This window comes from Ochotona princeps, chromosome 13, assembly GCF_030435755.1.
Source record: "Ochotona princeps isolate mOchPri1 chromosome 13, mOchPri1.hap1, whole genome shotgun sequence".
Lineage (NCBI taxonomy): Eukaryota > Metazoa > Chordata > Mammalia > Lagomorpha > Ochotonidae > Ochotona > Ochotona princeps.
In genome coordinates, this window is record NC_080844.1 from 7,543,881 (window position 1) to 7,561,369 (window position 17,489).

A 17,489-nucleotide genomic window follows, 5' to 3' on the forward strand; every position below is an offset into this window, starting at 1 on the left:
GACTTCTCTATAAAACAGTAAATAGTGGAGCATGACATAGGTTTTTAAGGACCTGGTATACTAAACAGAGGCAGACTTTTTGTCTTTCTTTGTTGATTATATGATCTATTTATGTTTTTCACCTTTTGAAGGATTTAGAATATGCAAATCGGCTGAATGAGTTCACCTATGGGAGTAAACTAATTAACAGAGAAAAGAACAGATACCGAGATATTCTTCCATGTAAGCTAAAAATGGTTTTGATTATTTTCTTGTTTCTATTTGGGAAAAGGTAAAGAAAGGGTTGCATGGCTTCATGTATGGGCATTTTTACATGTGACCATGATACGGAGTTCTGATAGCTAGCAGTGAGTGGCGATCCTGGCATACTGTAGGATTTATGCCAAGCCACGGTGAACGTTAAATTTCCTATTCCTGGTGCTTCTGGAGCAATTGTCATTCCTTCAGGAATTGCTATTTCTCAGCCATGAACCATCCCAAAGTCCAGTATCTGATACACCTGACACTTTCAGTATCCCAATGCCTGATCTGCTTGCTTGGTTGTTTTGTTTGGACACACAAATGTAATGGAACTATTGACAACATTTTCCTGGACAACAAAGCTGTCTATCAGTATGTCCTTCAATAGGATGCTGCCCTTTGATGATCTCCAAAGTAACTCACTTCACCCACTGCCTCCCTGTGTGGGGTAGAGGTAATGGTATTCCCTGTGTCTCCAGCCCCTGCCCACCCAGTTATGGAACTTATCTGTCTTAGGCCTTCCAAAGAGAAAAATGAAACACAAGGATCACCATGAAAAGAAAATTATAGACCAATAATATTGATGAAAATAGTTGTAACAATTCTCAACAAAAAACTAGAAAACCAAAGCTCACAGGCTATAAAAATATTATAGAGTACAAAAACATTATACAAGACAGCTATATAATACAAGGTAATACCCTAGGAATGCATAAAGATGGTTCAACTTATGTAATTCAATAGACAGTTCAGCCTATCAACAGACTGAATGATATAAACAGTATGGACATCTCAATAGATATAAGAAACTATTTGATAAAATTCAGCATCCATTCATGATTAAAATTTTTTTCAATAGATTAAATATAGAAAGAATATGCCTGAAACAGTAAACACTGACACTGCATGTTATAAACCTTTAGTGAACCTCATGGTAAATAGGGGAAAGATGAAATTTGTCCCCAAGACATGGCACAAAACGAAATTTTTCTCCTTTACTCATATGCAAGCAGTATGTGAAGTATTTGGCAAAGTGGTAAAAGAAAAAACAAACCCTTAAAAATGGACTGATGATCTAGGAAATTCATATTGGATTTATATCCAGAGGAAATAATATTATATTAGAGAGACATGCATAGAGTTTATTGCAGTACTGTTTACAATAGTCAGGGTATGTGTCAACCAAGATGTCCACTGATGGATGAATGGATTTTAGAAATTATATATATATATGAATACATATTTATATATATATTTATAAAAACAGTAGAATCTAACAGTCGTTAGAAAAGGAGAAATCTTGTCATTTGTATCATTGTGCATGAAACAATGTTAAGTGAAATAAGGGCTTGGATAAACAATATATGGGTCACTAAAATGTTTTTAAAGATATTATTTATTTACATGGAAGGCAAAGCAGCAAGAAACAGAAAATTCTTTATCTGCTGGTTTGGTTTACAGGATTAGGTCAGGCTGAAGCCCGGAGTTAGGAATTCCACACAGGTCTCCCACTCGGATGGTAGAACTCAAGTACTTGAAGGCCCTCTGCTTCCTCCCAGGCATATTTGCATGGAGCTGAATGAGAAGTGGAGTAGCCACGATTGAAACTGGCATTCTGAAAGGGGATACAAGAGTCTCAAGCATCAGCTTCACCCGCCATACCACAACATGGGTCCCAAGTTGCTCAAGAACTGACCACATAGAAGTTGAGAGTTATCGCTTCTCGGCCTTTTGGCTAAGATCAAGTGTAGAAGTTGAGAGTTGAATAGAGGGGAGAGAGGGCAGGTAGAGTGAAAAGGTGGATAATTGATGCAGAAACACAGTTTGGGGGTGGGAGAAATAGTTATAGCATTTTATAGCATTTTATAGCACAGTGGGTGAATAATAGTAGTCTGTCTGCCTTAGTTAACTATGTACTTCAAAATAACTAGAGAGTATTTTAAAATTTCCCAACATACACAAAAAATACTAATACTTAAAGATATGGAAATGCTTGCCATTATTATTTTATCATTATACATTATATACATGAATCGATTTAGGATAATGTATCCCATTAGTAAATAAGGTGTTATATCAGCTAGATAAAAATAAAAATATTGAATATTTACCTAGATATGCAAATGAAAGTCATACTATGTAAAAATAATCAATATTGGTAGATTTACTGTAACAAATGCACTATAACACAAGATAAATATACAACAGATAAATATATCTCAGTATGAGAAGAGGAATTGAGTATATGGAATGCTGTGTACTATCTGCTTGATTATTCTGATAACCTAAACTGCAGTAACATAAATTCTATTAGTTATTTTAAAGACATAAAACTATTGAAGAAAAACATAATACAAATTTGAGTATCCTTAGGTATGGCGTTTGTTTTGTTTTCCAAATTGAACAAACAATCTGAACACTGTAAAAGAAAAAGAATAAATTGAATTTCATCAAAATTATTCTTCAAAGCCTATTGTTCTGAAAACAAAAAGAGAAGAAGAAAGACATGGTAAAACATTTCCCTGATAAAGAACTTGTACTGAGCACATGCAATAATTCCTACAACTTGGCAAGGGAAAAATTAACCCAACCATAAATGAGCAGAAGATTCGAGCATCATTCCTCCATGTAAAGGAAATAGGTTATATAGACATTGATGAAAATATGATCAACATCACTAATCAGAAGCAAATTACAAATTCAAATCACAATGAAACATATCATACTCACTGCAATGCAACAGAATTCAGCAGTTCTGCTCCTGTGTATTTACCTAAAAGTGAGGGAAGCCTGTCCTTGCATGAAGATATATATGAATATTCATAGACACTTCATTTATACAAAAACAGAATTGGAATCTGCCCAGAGGTGTATCAGCAGGAAACCAGCACTGGACTCTGATCAAAGGCCTGCCAGCAGGAAAGTGGATAAACACATTTTGCCTCTATACAAAGGAATATGATTCAGCAGTAAAAAAACAAAAAACAAAAAAATTACTGAATGCTACATTTGACGACATAGATGAATCTCAAGATAATCATGCTGATTGAAAGAACCAGGCAAAAAGCGTGTCTGTATTTTATGGACTGAACCATGTTCTTTGAACATTTGTTCTGCTAACGTTTTAACTCTCAGTGCCTCAGAATGTGATCATATGTGAAGAGAGGGCCTTTGCAATATGAATACGAAATGAGGCCCCAACTCAGTCTTGCTGGTGTTTTTATACAAAGAGGGAACTGGACAGAGACACCAGCCCTATGAAAAAGCAACCAACCGGCAGGAAGCCATTGCAGTCCAAGGAGAGTGGCCTCAGGAGAGACCAGACTTGCTGCCATTGGAATTACAAAACTGTGCAAATACACTTCTATTGTTTAACCTACTGGTAGCCTCAGGAAACTAACACACTGCTTCAAACGTAACCTGTATTAGCATAAGGTATTGCAGTGGTTGTCTTCGGGTAGAATTGGAACAAGAAGAACAGATACCAAGGAGGCATGAGAATGTTTTTGCAGTGTGGAAGTAGTTTTTTTTTTTTTATTTTTAATATCTTCCGTCCGATGATTCATTCCCGAAGTGAGCCGCAACGGCCGGTGGTGAGCTGATCTGAAGCCAAGAGCCAGGAGCTCTTCCAGGTCTCCTCCACAGGTGCAGGGTCCCAAAGCTTGGGGCCATCTTCAACTGCTTTCCCAGGCCACAAGCAGGGAGTTGGATGGGAAGTAGGGCTGCCGGGATTAGAACCAGCGCCCATATGGGATCCCAGGGCTTTCAAGTTGAGGACTTTAGCCACTGGGCCACTGCGCTGGGCCCCCAAGTGTTTACCTTATTGTGATGATTTTATGTGACTACCTGCTTGATAATATATGTCAATAAGTTGTTAAAGAGATGGTTTATGAGTGTGTTCTAAAGGTGTACTGCATTTTGAAAAACTTGTACAGTTTTCCAGTATGATCTAGATATATGGGAAAACACACTCCCTTTAAAGCAGAGGTTCAACAAATGCCTGTGTTTAGTGAGGCCACTGTATGTATCTGTTAATGCTATTACACCAGTGACTGGGATGGCAGTGTGTTGAGATGTAAGTCCCTCAAAGGTAGTAGCATGTAATGCTCAAATCAGATGATACTGGCACTGCTATTATCTTTGTTTTACCAAAGAAAAAAGTTGTTAAAAAAATAAATGATTGGCCCGGCGGCGTGGCCTAGTGGCTAAAGTCCTCGCCTTGAAAGCCCCGGGATCCCATATGGACGCCGGTTCTAATCCCGGCAGCTCCACTTCCCATCCAGCTCCCTGCTTGTGGCCTGGGAAAGCAGTTGAAGACGGCCCAATGCATTGGGACACTGCACCCGTATGGGAGACCCGGAAGAGGTTCCAGGTTCCCGGCTTCGGATCGGCGTGTACCGGCCCGTTGCGGCTCACTTGGGGAGTGAATCATCGGATGGAAGATCTTCTTCTCTGTCTCTCCTCCTCTGTGTATATCTGGCTGTAATAAAATGAATAAATCTTAAAAAAAAAATTATTTTCCTGTAGTCACATAGCAAATAGGAGAAAGCTCTGGGATCCAGAATAAGCTTAACACTGTAGTGCTTCTCTGTATCAATTATTTTTCCAGGTCAATTGTAGGTTTTCCTCTGCACTGTATCTTCTAGTATTTCATCTGTCCTTAATTTGACGCGTCTGTTCTTATTCATTAGGATTCTTTGTTGTTAGAGGTGGTATAGGTAGTTAATGTGATCTCAAATTGTGCCTGTTTACAAGTTCAATCTGGATAAATAAAGAAATAAATAAACAAATAGATTTTAGAATTCTGGGATTTTAGTCTTTTTCTCTCAATTTTCTCTTGGATATTAATTGACTTGTTCTAGTTGTCTATATTTTAGATAAGAAATATGTGGTTGACTTTATTTTTAAGAAATACTTTTTTTTCCATTTTGAAATTTACAGTTTTTTTCTTGGAATTCAAGAATTGCTTCTACGTGTGTATCATATCTCTGTGTGCCTTAACCCAGAGTTCATAGAGCCTTGAAGCTAGTCTTCCTGTAGCCGTGTGAAAGTTTCTAGGACTCCTTCCTAGGACTTTATGGTTGATCTTTTGGTTCTATATTTTAAGGCTTTCATTTTGTCCCTGAATTTTTTTGTTGTTGTTGTTATTGCTTCTGCCTCTTTGTAGTTTGCTTGTGCCTTTTTAATTTGTATCTTCAGTTTTAAAAATTTCCTTTCTTTAACTTGCCTTTAGGAAACCAGTTAGCTTGTGTCATTGTCAATTTTGTCGTTTTGACTAGGCCATAGAACTAAGAGATTTGGTCAAATACCAGTCTAGTGTTGTTGTGAGGGTATTGTTTAGTTGTGATTAACATTTAGATCAGTGGCCTTTGATTGAAGCAGCTTAGCTTAGCCTCCATAATGTGAATAAGCTTGATAGTGATTAAAGGTCTTTTTTTTTTTTTTTAAGATTTATTTTTATTACAAAGTCAGATATACAGAGAGGAGGAGAGACAGGAAGATCTTCTGTCCGATGATTCACTCCCCAAGTGAGCCACAACGGGCCGGTACGCGCCGATCCGATGCCGGGAACCTGGAACCTCTTCCAGGTCTCCCACGCGGGTGCAGGGTCCCAATGCAGTGGGCTGTCTTCAACTGCTTTCCCAGGCCACAAGCAGGGAGCTGGATGGGAAGTGGAGCTGCCGGGATTAGAACCGGCGCCCATATGGGATCCCGAGGCTTTCAAGGTGAGGACCTTAGCTGCTAGGCCACGCCGCCAGGCCCATGATTAAAGGTCTTAAGGAGAAAAGCCTGATGTCTTCAGAAGAAGCAGTTCTGCCCCCAGACTGCCTTTGGATTCAAGTGATCTCTGAGTCTCTGGCCTTCTGACCTGCCTGACAGATAGTGAGTGGGCTTTCTAGCCGCTAGAAGTCTCAGATTGACTTCCTTAAAATAAATTCTTAGGAGAATATTGGATCTTCCCCTCCCCCTCACTGGAGAATCCTGAGGAACTCAGAGATCATACTGAAGTTGTTGAAGGAAAAAAATCTTCAGGATCAGTTGTCTGAGTTGGTTCTCTGGGTCAATATTCGAAGCCATTATGACCTTCTAGTAATAAATAGAGCACTGATAATCCATGGTGTGATGTGGCAATGGAGATACCTGAATGGTAGCATTTCATACTCCTATTCAAATGCTTAGAAGAATTAAGGTTCTGGGTGACTATATATGATACTATGGTCAGATTGGTGAGTATCATGTGATTAGTTAGTTACAACTAATCGCAATAAACAAAATGGGAAAAGAAAATGAACTCAAGAATTCAATTTTCCATCTCAAATCTCAGAGGCAAAATATGAAAGTTTCTGCCCTGAAGCAAGTGCTTACATCCTGTAACCGCAATGCTGAGGTTGCTGAAAACCAAACCAAGAATCTCATCTTAAAAAATTTCTGAATTATAGTACATCTTGTATTCCCACCCTTGCAGGGTGTCTGCGATCAAAGTGAGGGAGTGACCGAGAAGGAATGGGATCCTAAACATTAGGATGTAGACAAATGGGAAGACCCTGATGAATCTGGGTGCATTGAACCCCTTGCCTCCCAGGATCTTCTGCAGCAGAAGTAGCCACTTCACCCTCGTCTGAAGAGGTTAATCTTTCTTTGCCTGAGGAAACTTCTGTGACCTCCCCTCAGGTTCTTACCTCTCAAGAGAAATGCTGATTCTTCCCGGGACTCAACAGCCACCACTCCTCATTGCTTCTAGATCTGCATCTGCACTCAAGTTCAAGCAGACCCATAAGGTAAGGTACAAATTACAATCCCAAAGGAGGCAAGCTACACTTAAAAAGCCACATTGTCATTCCAGTGTATTCATAGAGAACCTGCAGATTACTTTGAAAATGTATATGAAGAGTAGGGGATGATGATAGGAAAGCTGTTTGAAGATATTGGTGTGCTCCTACAGGTGAAGTCACTGCACAGGCTCATAGGATTCGGGAACGAACCTTGCCATTCACTGTGGTGACTACTGTCCTTTTGAGAAACAGCTTTTGGCTTGCTGCTGGACTTTAGCAAATACTGCTTAGAAGAAATATCATGTTGGGTCAAGCTGAATTTATTTCTGTGAATCCACTAAGAAGAAACTTTGGATATCTTCCAAGACAAAGAGTTTATTTGGTTTGTTGACTTAACTATGTCCAAATAGTGGACTATTGTAAATGAAGATAAAATTCCAAAATTAGTTTCACGTACTGTAACAGAAGAGGTCCCAAAGCTTAAGGAGATTGGAATGTTAGAAGGATTGTATTACTTAACATTTGGTGACCCAGAGCAGCACACATGCCTTTCACATGACTTCAGGAAGTAGATTTGTGAGAGGAGTCCAAGCATGCTTGGAGAGCTACGTTAGAAATTACAATGGGTCTGGCACAATCACATAATGGCTGAAGTGCTCGCCTTGAATGCGCTGGGATCCCATATTGGCACCGGTTCTAGTCCCTGACGCCCCGCTTCCCATTCAGCTCCCTTCCTGTGGCCTGGGAAAGCAGTTGAGGACAGCCCAAAGCTATGGGACCCTGCACCTGTGTGGGAGACCCAGAAGAGGCTTCTGGCTCTTGGTTTCAGATCGGCTCAGCTCCAGCCGTTGCAGCTACTTGGGGAGTGAATCATCAGACGGAAGATCTTCCTCTCTGTCTCTTCTCCTCTTCGTATATCTGCCTTTCCAATAAAAATAAATAAAATCTTAAAAAAAAGCTGGAAAACCTAAGTGGGCATGGACATCTATCAATATGTTTTTAAAAAGTTACAGTGACAAAGGCTTCACTTCATCTAGTTTGAGTCAAATGCCCACCCTTAGCAAAGTTTTGAAAAGAAGGGAACCTCATCTGAACCAGGAGGACTGAAAGGTGAGGGGGAAGAAATAATTTTCACAGAGATACGAGGCAAAAAGAATAATACATATTTCCTTTTCCCTACTCAAAGAAGACTTGGTGAGACATTTTTAGAGAAGCCAGAAGTCAAGTTCTGGGTAAGGGGTATGGTGTAAAGACATGAGACGAGACAAAAAAAAAAAAAAAAAAATTACAGTGAAAATTGCTGCCATTGAAATTGAAATGGGAAACCTAAATACAGGAGTCATTTGATCCCAGAGACAGGGACCTGTGGTTGGCTTTCAACGGCCAGAGGCAAGGAAAGCAGTCAAAATAGCAATCTGGATCGTGGGACCTGTGAGCCCTGTGGTGCTGGGATATGCTGTTCCTAGAAATGAACTAGAGGGGGGACCTACTACATTTATTTATCTGTGTAAGCAGGAACGTTCAAGATCAAGTGAACAAAAGTCTAATTAGAATCAGAAACAAGGAGTTGCAGTCCCTCAGTCATTTCTCAGACTAGCGCCAGACAGAACCCTGTGAATGACTGGGAGACCAGACTTCCACTGTGAACAGAGACTCTGGATTCCTGGCTGAAATTTGTGAAATCTTTCTTCCAGCCTTCTCCAACAGTGTCTACAGCTTTTTACCAGGGTGGCTATGCAGTGGGGAAAAGGAAATAATTTGATCTTTCAGAAACTATTGGAGACTAGCTCTGACCTGGAGGAGACCCAAAATGGCACCCATCCGTCAAAGTTGGGTTTTATGAAGGTCAGGTGTCAAATGGAATTTTAGTTCCATTTCATCTTTCAATGGTTCCAGCAGATTTCTGAGCTCATCGTGGGGTCAATTCCCTAATTCTGGGATGTATAACTGGAATAGACATACTTAGCAACTGGTCAACTATCTCCATTGATTCTTAGACCTGTTGATGGAGGACTGTTATCATGGGAAAGCTCATTTGAAGACTGCTAAAACTGCTTCTGTCTAGGGAAATAGAAAACCAAAAGCAACACTGTGTTCCCTTAGGGATTCCAGTTATTGGAGCCATCATCAAGAACTCAAAGGATTAAATGGTGCTGATTTCCTGTTACATCCCAGTCAGTTCGCCCATTTTGCCCACACAGGAAGCAGTTGGCTCCTGAAAAGTAAGCTTATTCAGGTGGGTGACTCCAGTTGCAATTGCTTATAGCAGATGTGGCTTTTTGCTTTGGAAAATCAACATTTCCTCATTTCTGGCCTATAGCTGTTGATTTGGCAAATGCCTTGTTCTTCATATTTATTAGTAAAGACCACCAGAAGCAGTTTACTATTCAGCTGTAAAAATCATAAACACATCTTCATTGGCTTACATCAGTGGTATGTCAGCTTTCCAGCTTTCAACCATAACTTGGTTGACGTGGATCTTAATCATTTTTCACATGCTATCACACTCATGTTTACAATGATAATATTATGCTGTTGGATTGGATCCAGTAGCAAGAAGTAATTAATACTATACTTATTCATAAGAGATTTGTCCATCATGTGCTGGGAAATATGTATAACCAGAAGTCATTGGCTTTTTATGTCACTGAACTTTCCAAGTGTTTTGCTTGTATGGGCATGTTGGGATAATCCATGCTAATCTGAAGGATTAATTATTTTGCTCCTCCTATAACCAGAAAAAGAGACAATGCCAAGAAAGCAAAACATTCCTAATTTTACTGTGTCAGTCTGACCCACTTACTGAGAAAATTGAAAGTAACTAGCTTCGAATGGTGCTGAGAACAAAAGAAGACTCTCTAACAAGTCCAGGCTTCTGTATAAGCTCTTTTCAGTTGGGTCATATGGTCCAGCATTCAATGGTGCCTTAGGTGTCAGTGGTTGACAGGAATACTGTTGAAGACACTTGTGTGCTCCTATGAGCACAGGCTCAGGATTTTTGAACAAACCCTGCCATCCACTGCACATGACGACTCTCTTTCTCAGGAACAGTTTTAGGCCTGCTACTGAACCTTAGCAAAGACCGCTTAGTAGAGAACTGAAAGAAAAAAGCATGCTTACCTGTGGGCCACTGAGCAGGGAAGGTGGATATGTGCAGCAGTTCTTCCATCTTCATATGGATCTGTATAAGGCCCTTTGGAAGACCCTAGAGCCACAAGGAATTTAAATGAAGAAACTGCCCAAATGCCGTGGTCCCCATTCCTCCTATATTACCTTCTCTTTTCTAGCCTCTACCCTATTGTCTTATGAGGAGCTCCCTGTAATCAGTTGGCAGAAGAAGAAAAGACCTGGACGTGCTATACAGGTACAATATATAGGTACTAACAGAAATGGGAAGGCTAGTTACTATACTTTGATAACCACCACTCCTTTTATCAGACATTTCTGAAGAATAGTGGTGAAAAGAAATACTCTCACTGGAAACAATGTTGATCAGGGCACTTTGCTGTTTATTTTTCTTGAAGAGATTACCAGAGGTACAAATCCATACCAATTCAAGAACTGTGGCCAGAGCCTTAGCTGGATGGTCAGGTGCCTTGAAGAGGCATGATTGGGAAACCAGTGACAAGAATGTCTATGGCTAGACCTTGCTGAATGGCCAAGACTCTTTGAGCTCTTTGATGAGCATTCTGCAAAAGGTGATCCAAACAGAAGGGGACTTTAATATCAAGTTGGTCGGACATCCAATTCTGTGGATATCATTCAGATGTTTTTTCACAGCTGTGCCTATTGTCACCAAGGGTCTCATGAACAATGCGTTCATGGTTGTAACACTGGAGATAATGTATGCACTAAGAAACAGGACTTTCCACTCAGGTTAACCTAGTCACCACTGAGTGCACAGTCCACCAGCCATGGAGAGCAACTATGAGAACCTGGTGTGCTAACGTTCCTGGGAGTAATCAACCAACTCTCTGATGGCAGATTGATTACAGTGGATCACTCTCATTGTGGAAGGAATAGTACTTTCTTGCTACTAGAATTGACAATTATCCTGTATATAAACTTGTCCTTTTCTGGAAGAAATGCTTTTACCAAACATACCAAACATGGACCTACAGAATGCCTTGTATCCATCAAGGTGTTGTTCCCCACGGTATTGCTTCTCATCAAGGAGCTCGTTGCTCTGGCTGATGGTTTGTGGCAATGGGCTCAGGCTCATGACTTTTACAGAGATTTTCATATTACTCATAATCCTGAGCAGCTGACTCGATAGAATGACTGGGCTTTTGAGGACTCAATCACAGTGTCAGCTAGGTAGTCATACCTTGCAGAGTTGGGGCAGTGTTCTATAGCGGACTGTGTATGTTGTAAGTCAGCATCTAATAGATGCAGCTATTTGTGTTATAGCTGGCATTTAGGAATCAAGAAGGGGATTTGGGAATGGCATCAGTCAATTATTATTCCTGATAATCCACTAGTACAGTTTTTACTTCTTACTCCTGGGACCAAATGCTCTTCTGGCCCAGAGGTATTACTAGCCTTTTCATGAATGTTATGTGACATCCAACTAGGCTGTCTGCACATTTGAGTTTATTCCAGAGAAGCAGCAGAGCATGGAATTAATTGAGGGTTATGAAGCCTAGATTTACTTGGGTTGTAGAGTCAAGAAGAATTGCTTCATAACAGGGAATGAATACTTAGTGCAGGTTCTTTGAAAAGTGCTAATGTAATAGAAGCTCCTGAAAAAAATTATTTTGTGGTTGACAAGGTAATGAATGTAGAGCTCCAGGCTGCAGGGAGCTGCTGTGCATGCTTGAGTTACATTCCATTATCATCTTTTTAGTTTAGGAGGTTTGGGTTATTTCTTGCTGTGTTTATCTTAGTTTTCTTTTTTTCTGAAATTTCTTTGATATATTCTGCTTATTACTTTAATGACTCGTTTAGTATTTTCATCTTTTTCACATTTTCCTGAGTTCTGGAGATGTTCTCTTTTTAAAAAAATAATTTTATTTTTAATTTTATTTTTACTTAGTGGGCAAGGATGCATGCCCATGAGGACCAGTGATTAGGGTGGGGAGGGTCAAGGCATGGGAGAAGGTGGGTGGGATAAATGCTTCCAGCTTTCCTTTTCTTCGCTTTTTTCCTATAACTGGGCTGTAGTTGGGGACAAGGGAGGTTGGTGGTGATGAGGGGAAGGGCCTGCTCTCAGCTGCCAAACTACCCCAGTACTCAGGTATGGGGCACATTTACTTCACCCCATCTTAGACATTCTAGTGTGGAGAATATTCTGAGGGTGTTGTTTGAGTAGTTTTGATAGTTCTCAGATGCTGTTGGATTTGTTGCTCCAAGGTTGAGAAAATCCTTCCAAGGACCATTAGCTGACCGAATCCACCCCCAGTGTGTCTACTCACCCATATACTTGTTGTCAAGACTCAGCTAGGACAGTTGTCCAACCTGTTCTGTTCTCCACCTTCTGACACTACACTCACCATCCTCTGCAGGTCCAGATGAGCTGGCTGTCACGTCCCCCATATGCACCTGGGCATGCCATCTACTGCACAGGCATCAGGAATCAAGGAGGCTCAGTCCCAACACATGCATTCCAAGATCAGACCACAAATCCTATGATCTTCCCTATAGTTGGAGTTTTGAGTCCAGTGGTCAACTTGAGAAGTCCCCTAAGAAACCTCACTTGGGGTGACCCCAGATCTGACTCCTGTCTGTGCCAGCAAGTTTAGGGTCCAGTTCAGCCTGTCACCTGCATCAGACTATGCACACTGATTGTAGTTGCCAGGTCAGTTCTATCTCTGACCCATGTCCTGGGCAAACCAATGGGTGCTGTGGCCTAGCCCAACCCAGCCTGCCACAGAACTGGCCCTTGTGCACACCAATGGAAAATGTAGCCTAGTTGAGGCGACTCCAAATAACCTCCACACAGCCTGTCTTCAACCCCAATTCCTGCACTTGCCAGTGCTAGAACAGTTTGTGCTGCCTCCCAATCGGGCACTCAAATATATTTATGGGTGTTGCAGCTTAGCTCAGCTGACCTAACCCCATGATCAGTCCACACGTATGCCAGTGGGTGCTGTTGCCTTGTCCACCCCAGTCCACTCCCAGCCCTGGCTGTCATGCATTCCAGCAGGAGCTGCAGCCCAGCAGGGGAGTGTCCACAGTCTCCCTACCAGGCCCATTCCCAGGTCCTGCACTTTCCAAGGGGTACTGTGATCCAGTCTGACACAACTCACACTCTGTCCTTGCACTTGCATGGATGCTGTGGCAAAGTCTGTCAAGTTGGCATTTATCCTGGCTCTTGCATGTGCCAGTAGATGCTGTGGTTTGGCTCTCCCCCAAATCCAGCTCACACACATGCCAAGAGTTGTTGAAGCCTTGCCCAGCCCAGTCTGCCTCAGTCCCAGCTCTCATGTTTGCCAGTAGGAGCAGTGGCCCAGCAGGGGAGCCCCTTTAGCCTTTCTACCAGGTTTGCTTCTGTGGCCCAGTCTGGCATGGCCCATCACGCCTTGGCATTTGCCTGTGAGTGCTGCAGCCTGGCTCTGCTCAGCCTGCCCCCAGTCCCAGCTCATGCTGGGGGGTGTTAGAGCCTAATGCAGTCTGACCAGTCCCCAGTCCCAGCTCTCATATAAACTTGTAGGTGTTGTATCCCAACCTAGGCTGGCCTATATCCCATCTTGACTCTTGCACCTGCCAGTTGATACAGTGAACTGGCCCAGACAAGGTCCACCCCCAGACCTGACCCACAGGTATGCTGATGGGTCAACCCACATACCTGTCAACAAGTGGAGCAGCCTTACCCAGCCTGACCACACCCAGCTCTGACTTACATGCTCACCAGTGGGAGCTACTGTCCAGTATGGAAGTTTCCCAAGTTCCCCCAACAGGCCCACTCCTAGAACCAGATCTTACACATGTCAGCAGATGCTAGGCCCCTACCCGGCATAGTTCATCCCCCAATCTTGGCCTTTGTGTGTGCTGATGGATGCTGCAGCCCTGCTTGCCCACACCCAATTCTTGAGTATGTCTGTGGGTGCTGCAGCCTGGACCAGACTGACCTGCTCCCAAACCCAGTTTCCATAAGTGTTGGTGATTTCGTGGTCATGCATGGCTCAGCCCATTTCCATCCCCAGCTCTTAAGCAAACACGTAGATATTATAGTCCCACAGTGGGGAGTACATGAATCTCCCACAAATTCTGCTGCCAGGCCCAGGTGTCTTGCATGCTGGTTAGTGTCATGGCCCAGCCTAGCGTCACCCACTCCCCTGCCTTGACATTCACTGGGTTGGTACTGTGGACTAGCCCTGTCAGGCAGGCCCCCTCAGCCCTAGCTTTTTCTGTACATTGGTGGACAGTGGTCTATGCTAACTAGCCCAGTTCAGGTCTCCCATGTGGGCAGGTGCATTGGTATGACCCAGAAAGTTCCTCTCGTTTTCTTCCTCCAAACCAGTTGGTCTCCGCCCCTTTGTTTACTTGTAAGTACAGTGGCCTGGGTCAGCAACTTTAAGGAAAAAAGAAAAAAAAAAAAAAAGCAAGCAACTATGGTGACATACTGGTATAGTTAAAACAAATTTGGCAGTAACCAGGTCCGGAATGCCCATCAACTATTAGTTGCGTCTCTCCCAGTAGTATAACACTTGCCTAGGTACAAGGAAGCCCAGGCAGTTGCCTACAGCTGGATCTCAGAGCATTCTGTAAGCTAGTGTTAAAAATATCTGTTTTTCTTTTTCTGATGACTTCTCATTTAGAGGTTTGGGTTGAGTAACTGCGGTTTTTAAAAATTTATATTAATCCTTTATTATATCAGGTTGTTTAATTTTCATGCATTTAATCTCCCTTTTCAAAGTTAAAAAATTTCTCATTATGAAATAAAATATACTATTCAGATGATAAAATAGTTACTGCTGACATTTTGATGAGTACTTTCCAATTTTATTGTGATTATTGATAGATATTACATATGTATGTATATATATGGTAAAAGTTATTTATATATACATAACTATACATATATAGTGAAAGTTCCCAACTAATGCTATCATTACCTTCTTTATAAGTCAGTCATGTATTTGTCAGTAAACTGTACATATTATCCTATTTTTTTAAATTAATCCATCTTTATTATAAGTTATCAGCTTACAGAGGGAATATCCTATTTTTTTAATATTTATTTTTATTGGAAAGGTGGATATACAGAGAGGAAGAGAGACAGAGAGGAAGATCTTCCATCCGATGATTCACTCCCCAAGTGAGCCGCAACGGCCGGTGCGCGCCGATCCGAAGCCGGGAACCTGGAATCTCTTCCGGGTCTCCCACGCGGGTGCAGGGTCCCAATGCATTGGGCTGTCCTCAACTGCTTTCCCAGGCCACAAGCAGGGAGCTGGATGGGAAGTGGAGCTGCCGGGATTAGAACCGGCGTCCATATGTTATCCTGGGTAGTTCAAGGCGAGGACTTAAGCCGCTAGGCCACGCCGCAGGGCCCCATATTATCCTATTAAATAATAAAATACTGTTCTTGAGTTTTGCTTAAAATGCAAGTTGGAGCCTATAATGTGTTCTCCCGCTTTAGGAAAAGGAAAATATTTGCTGTGATTTCTCAGAATGGTTTCCCTTTTTGGAATACTGTGTGTCTTTCTGTACGTGGCAATTTCCCCCCCTCCTTTCCCATTCCTGTTTACAAGGGATTGTGCTATGATGCAATTTGAGAAGGTTCCTGTCAGAAGCCGTGTACGTCTCATTGTATTGCTGCTGTCATAGTTTATGGATAAGTAGTTGCGTGGTTCTGGGTGGTAAGGAATATTGATTGGTGATGGTGCTGGGTGGAAGAGAATGCATTCCTTCAGAGTGTGTGTGTGTGTGTGTGTGTGTGTTTTGTTCTCCCTGTGCAGAAGGAAAAGCAACAGAGCCTCCTCCCCCGCCCCCGCAAGTTTCCATGTCCTTGGACTGGGAAGGTTACTAGTGGGCCCAGTAGCTAGGTTTTCCTTTATATTGGCTCTTACAGTCCAAGGTGAATGAGCCTTCCGTCATGTGCTGCAAGTTCCCTTGACTGAATGCTTTTACCACAATACCTTTAGTTTGATCAGCACTCCACCAGGTGACGGTTGAAGTGGGTACAAAAGATGGTGGCTCTGTGTGTGTGTGTGTGTGTGTGTGTGTGTGTGTGTGTGTGTGTATTTTTGAAATTCCTTTAATCTTAGCATTTTTCTACAGTCAACTATCACAGTTCCCTTGCACAATTCCCTGATTTGGGGGAGAATGTCATTCATTTACTACCACAAAGGGCTCATGTTTTGCTGTACTCAGTTGCAAACTAGTAGATTCTCAGCCTAATCCTGACTGTATCACATCCAGCAAATTTCTCAAAGTTTCTGAATACAGATTTCTTCTTTGTTTATTAAAGGCTAGTGTATATCTAGAACTATTCTGAAATAAAAAGTTTGTTTTAAAAATGGTATTCTATTTGATTCAAGGTCAGAAACTGTTATTTCAAAGAAAGCTTATTTTTCAACCTTTAAATTTTCTATTATGCTTATAGTGGTCAAATAGTAGTTTTACTAATTTTTTAATGTTACAAATTGTTTAATAATAAGATATGTATTCCAAAATAATTTTGTGTTGTGAATTTCACATAATGCTACAAATTACACAGACTTTGTTTTTGCATTTATACTGTATAATATTTTAGATGAATCATTTACCTAATGTACAATTTATTCAAAGCGATTTATTTTCATTTTACCATGCTTCATGAAGTAGTTCATAGATTCATTCATCATACAAATTCATAAAACTGTCTTTTTTAAAAATAAAAACTTCCCTATAATTTTCTTAGAGTATATCAGTAAGTTCTTGAAGGAAAAATTTAAACTCATAGACTCAAATAACCCTTTTGAGAAGACATTGTTATGTCATCTCCTCTATTGATCAAAGAGATAAATAATGGAGTTACCTGTATGAAATGCGTTCCTGAAGTCTGAATTGTACTGCATCTCCTGTTTTTCCTTTGTCTACCAGATATTTCTGTTTCTATAATAGATGATTCAACACGAGTTCCTCTGGGACAAAACAAAGACTACATCAATGCTAGTTATATTAGAATAGTCAATTATGGAGAAGAGTATTTGTATATTGCCGCGCAAGGACCACTGCCAGAAACGACGGAAGACTTTTGGCAAATGATTTTGGAAAACAATGCTAATATTATAGCTATGATAACCAGAGAGATAGAAGGTGGAACCATCAAATGTCATCATTACTGGCCTGTTTCTTTGAAGAAGCCTTTGGAATTGAGACAATTTCGCATCTTCCTGGAGAACTATCAGATACTTGAATGCTTCATCATTCGAGTGTTTCAAATTGTGAAGAAGTCCGTAAGTTTTTAAGGCTCAGTAATAGATCTGTGTTTCACCACCATGTAGATGTGTAAGGACTAGTTATGAGTGGGATGAAATTTCGACTGAGGAT

General features: G+C 41.2%; 1 protein-coding gene across 13 annotated transcripts in view; it reads left to right on the forward strand.

Annotated features, from left to right (window-relative positions):
* The window catches only part of PTPN20 (protein tyrosine phosphatase non-receptor type 20), a 69,152-nt gene that overhangs the window by 35,433 nt on the left and 16,230 nt on the right, over positions 1-17,489 (forward strand). For 10 of the 13 annotated variants that reach the window (XM_058671754.1, XM_058671762.1, XM_058671761.1 and 7 more), the window contains 2 exons: positions 132-222; positions 17,040-17,395. In XM_058671754.1, coding sequence (XP_058527737.1) covers positions 132-222; positions 17,040-17,395 — 447 coding nt within the window. Of the gene's footprint in view, positions 1-131; positions 223-10,325; positions 10,378-17,039; positions 17,396-17,489 lie in introns of those variants that run through there. The other 3 variants (XM_058671760.1, XM_058671766.1, XM_058671767.1) reach the window with 3 other exon arrangements.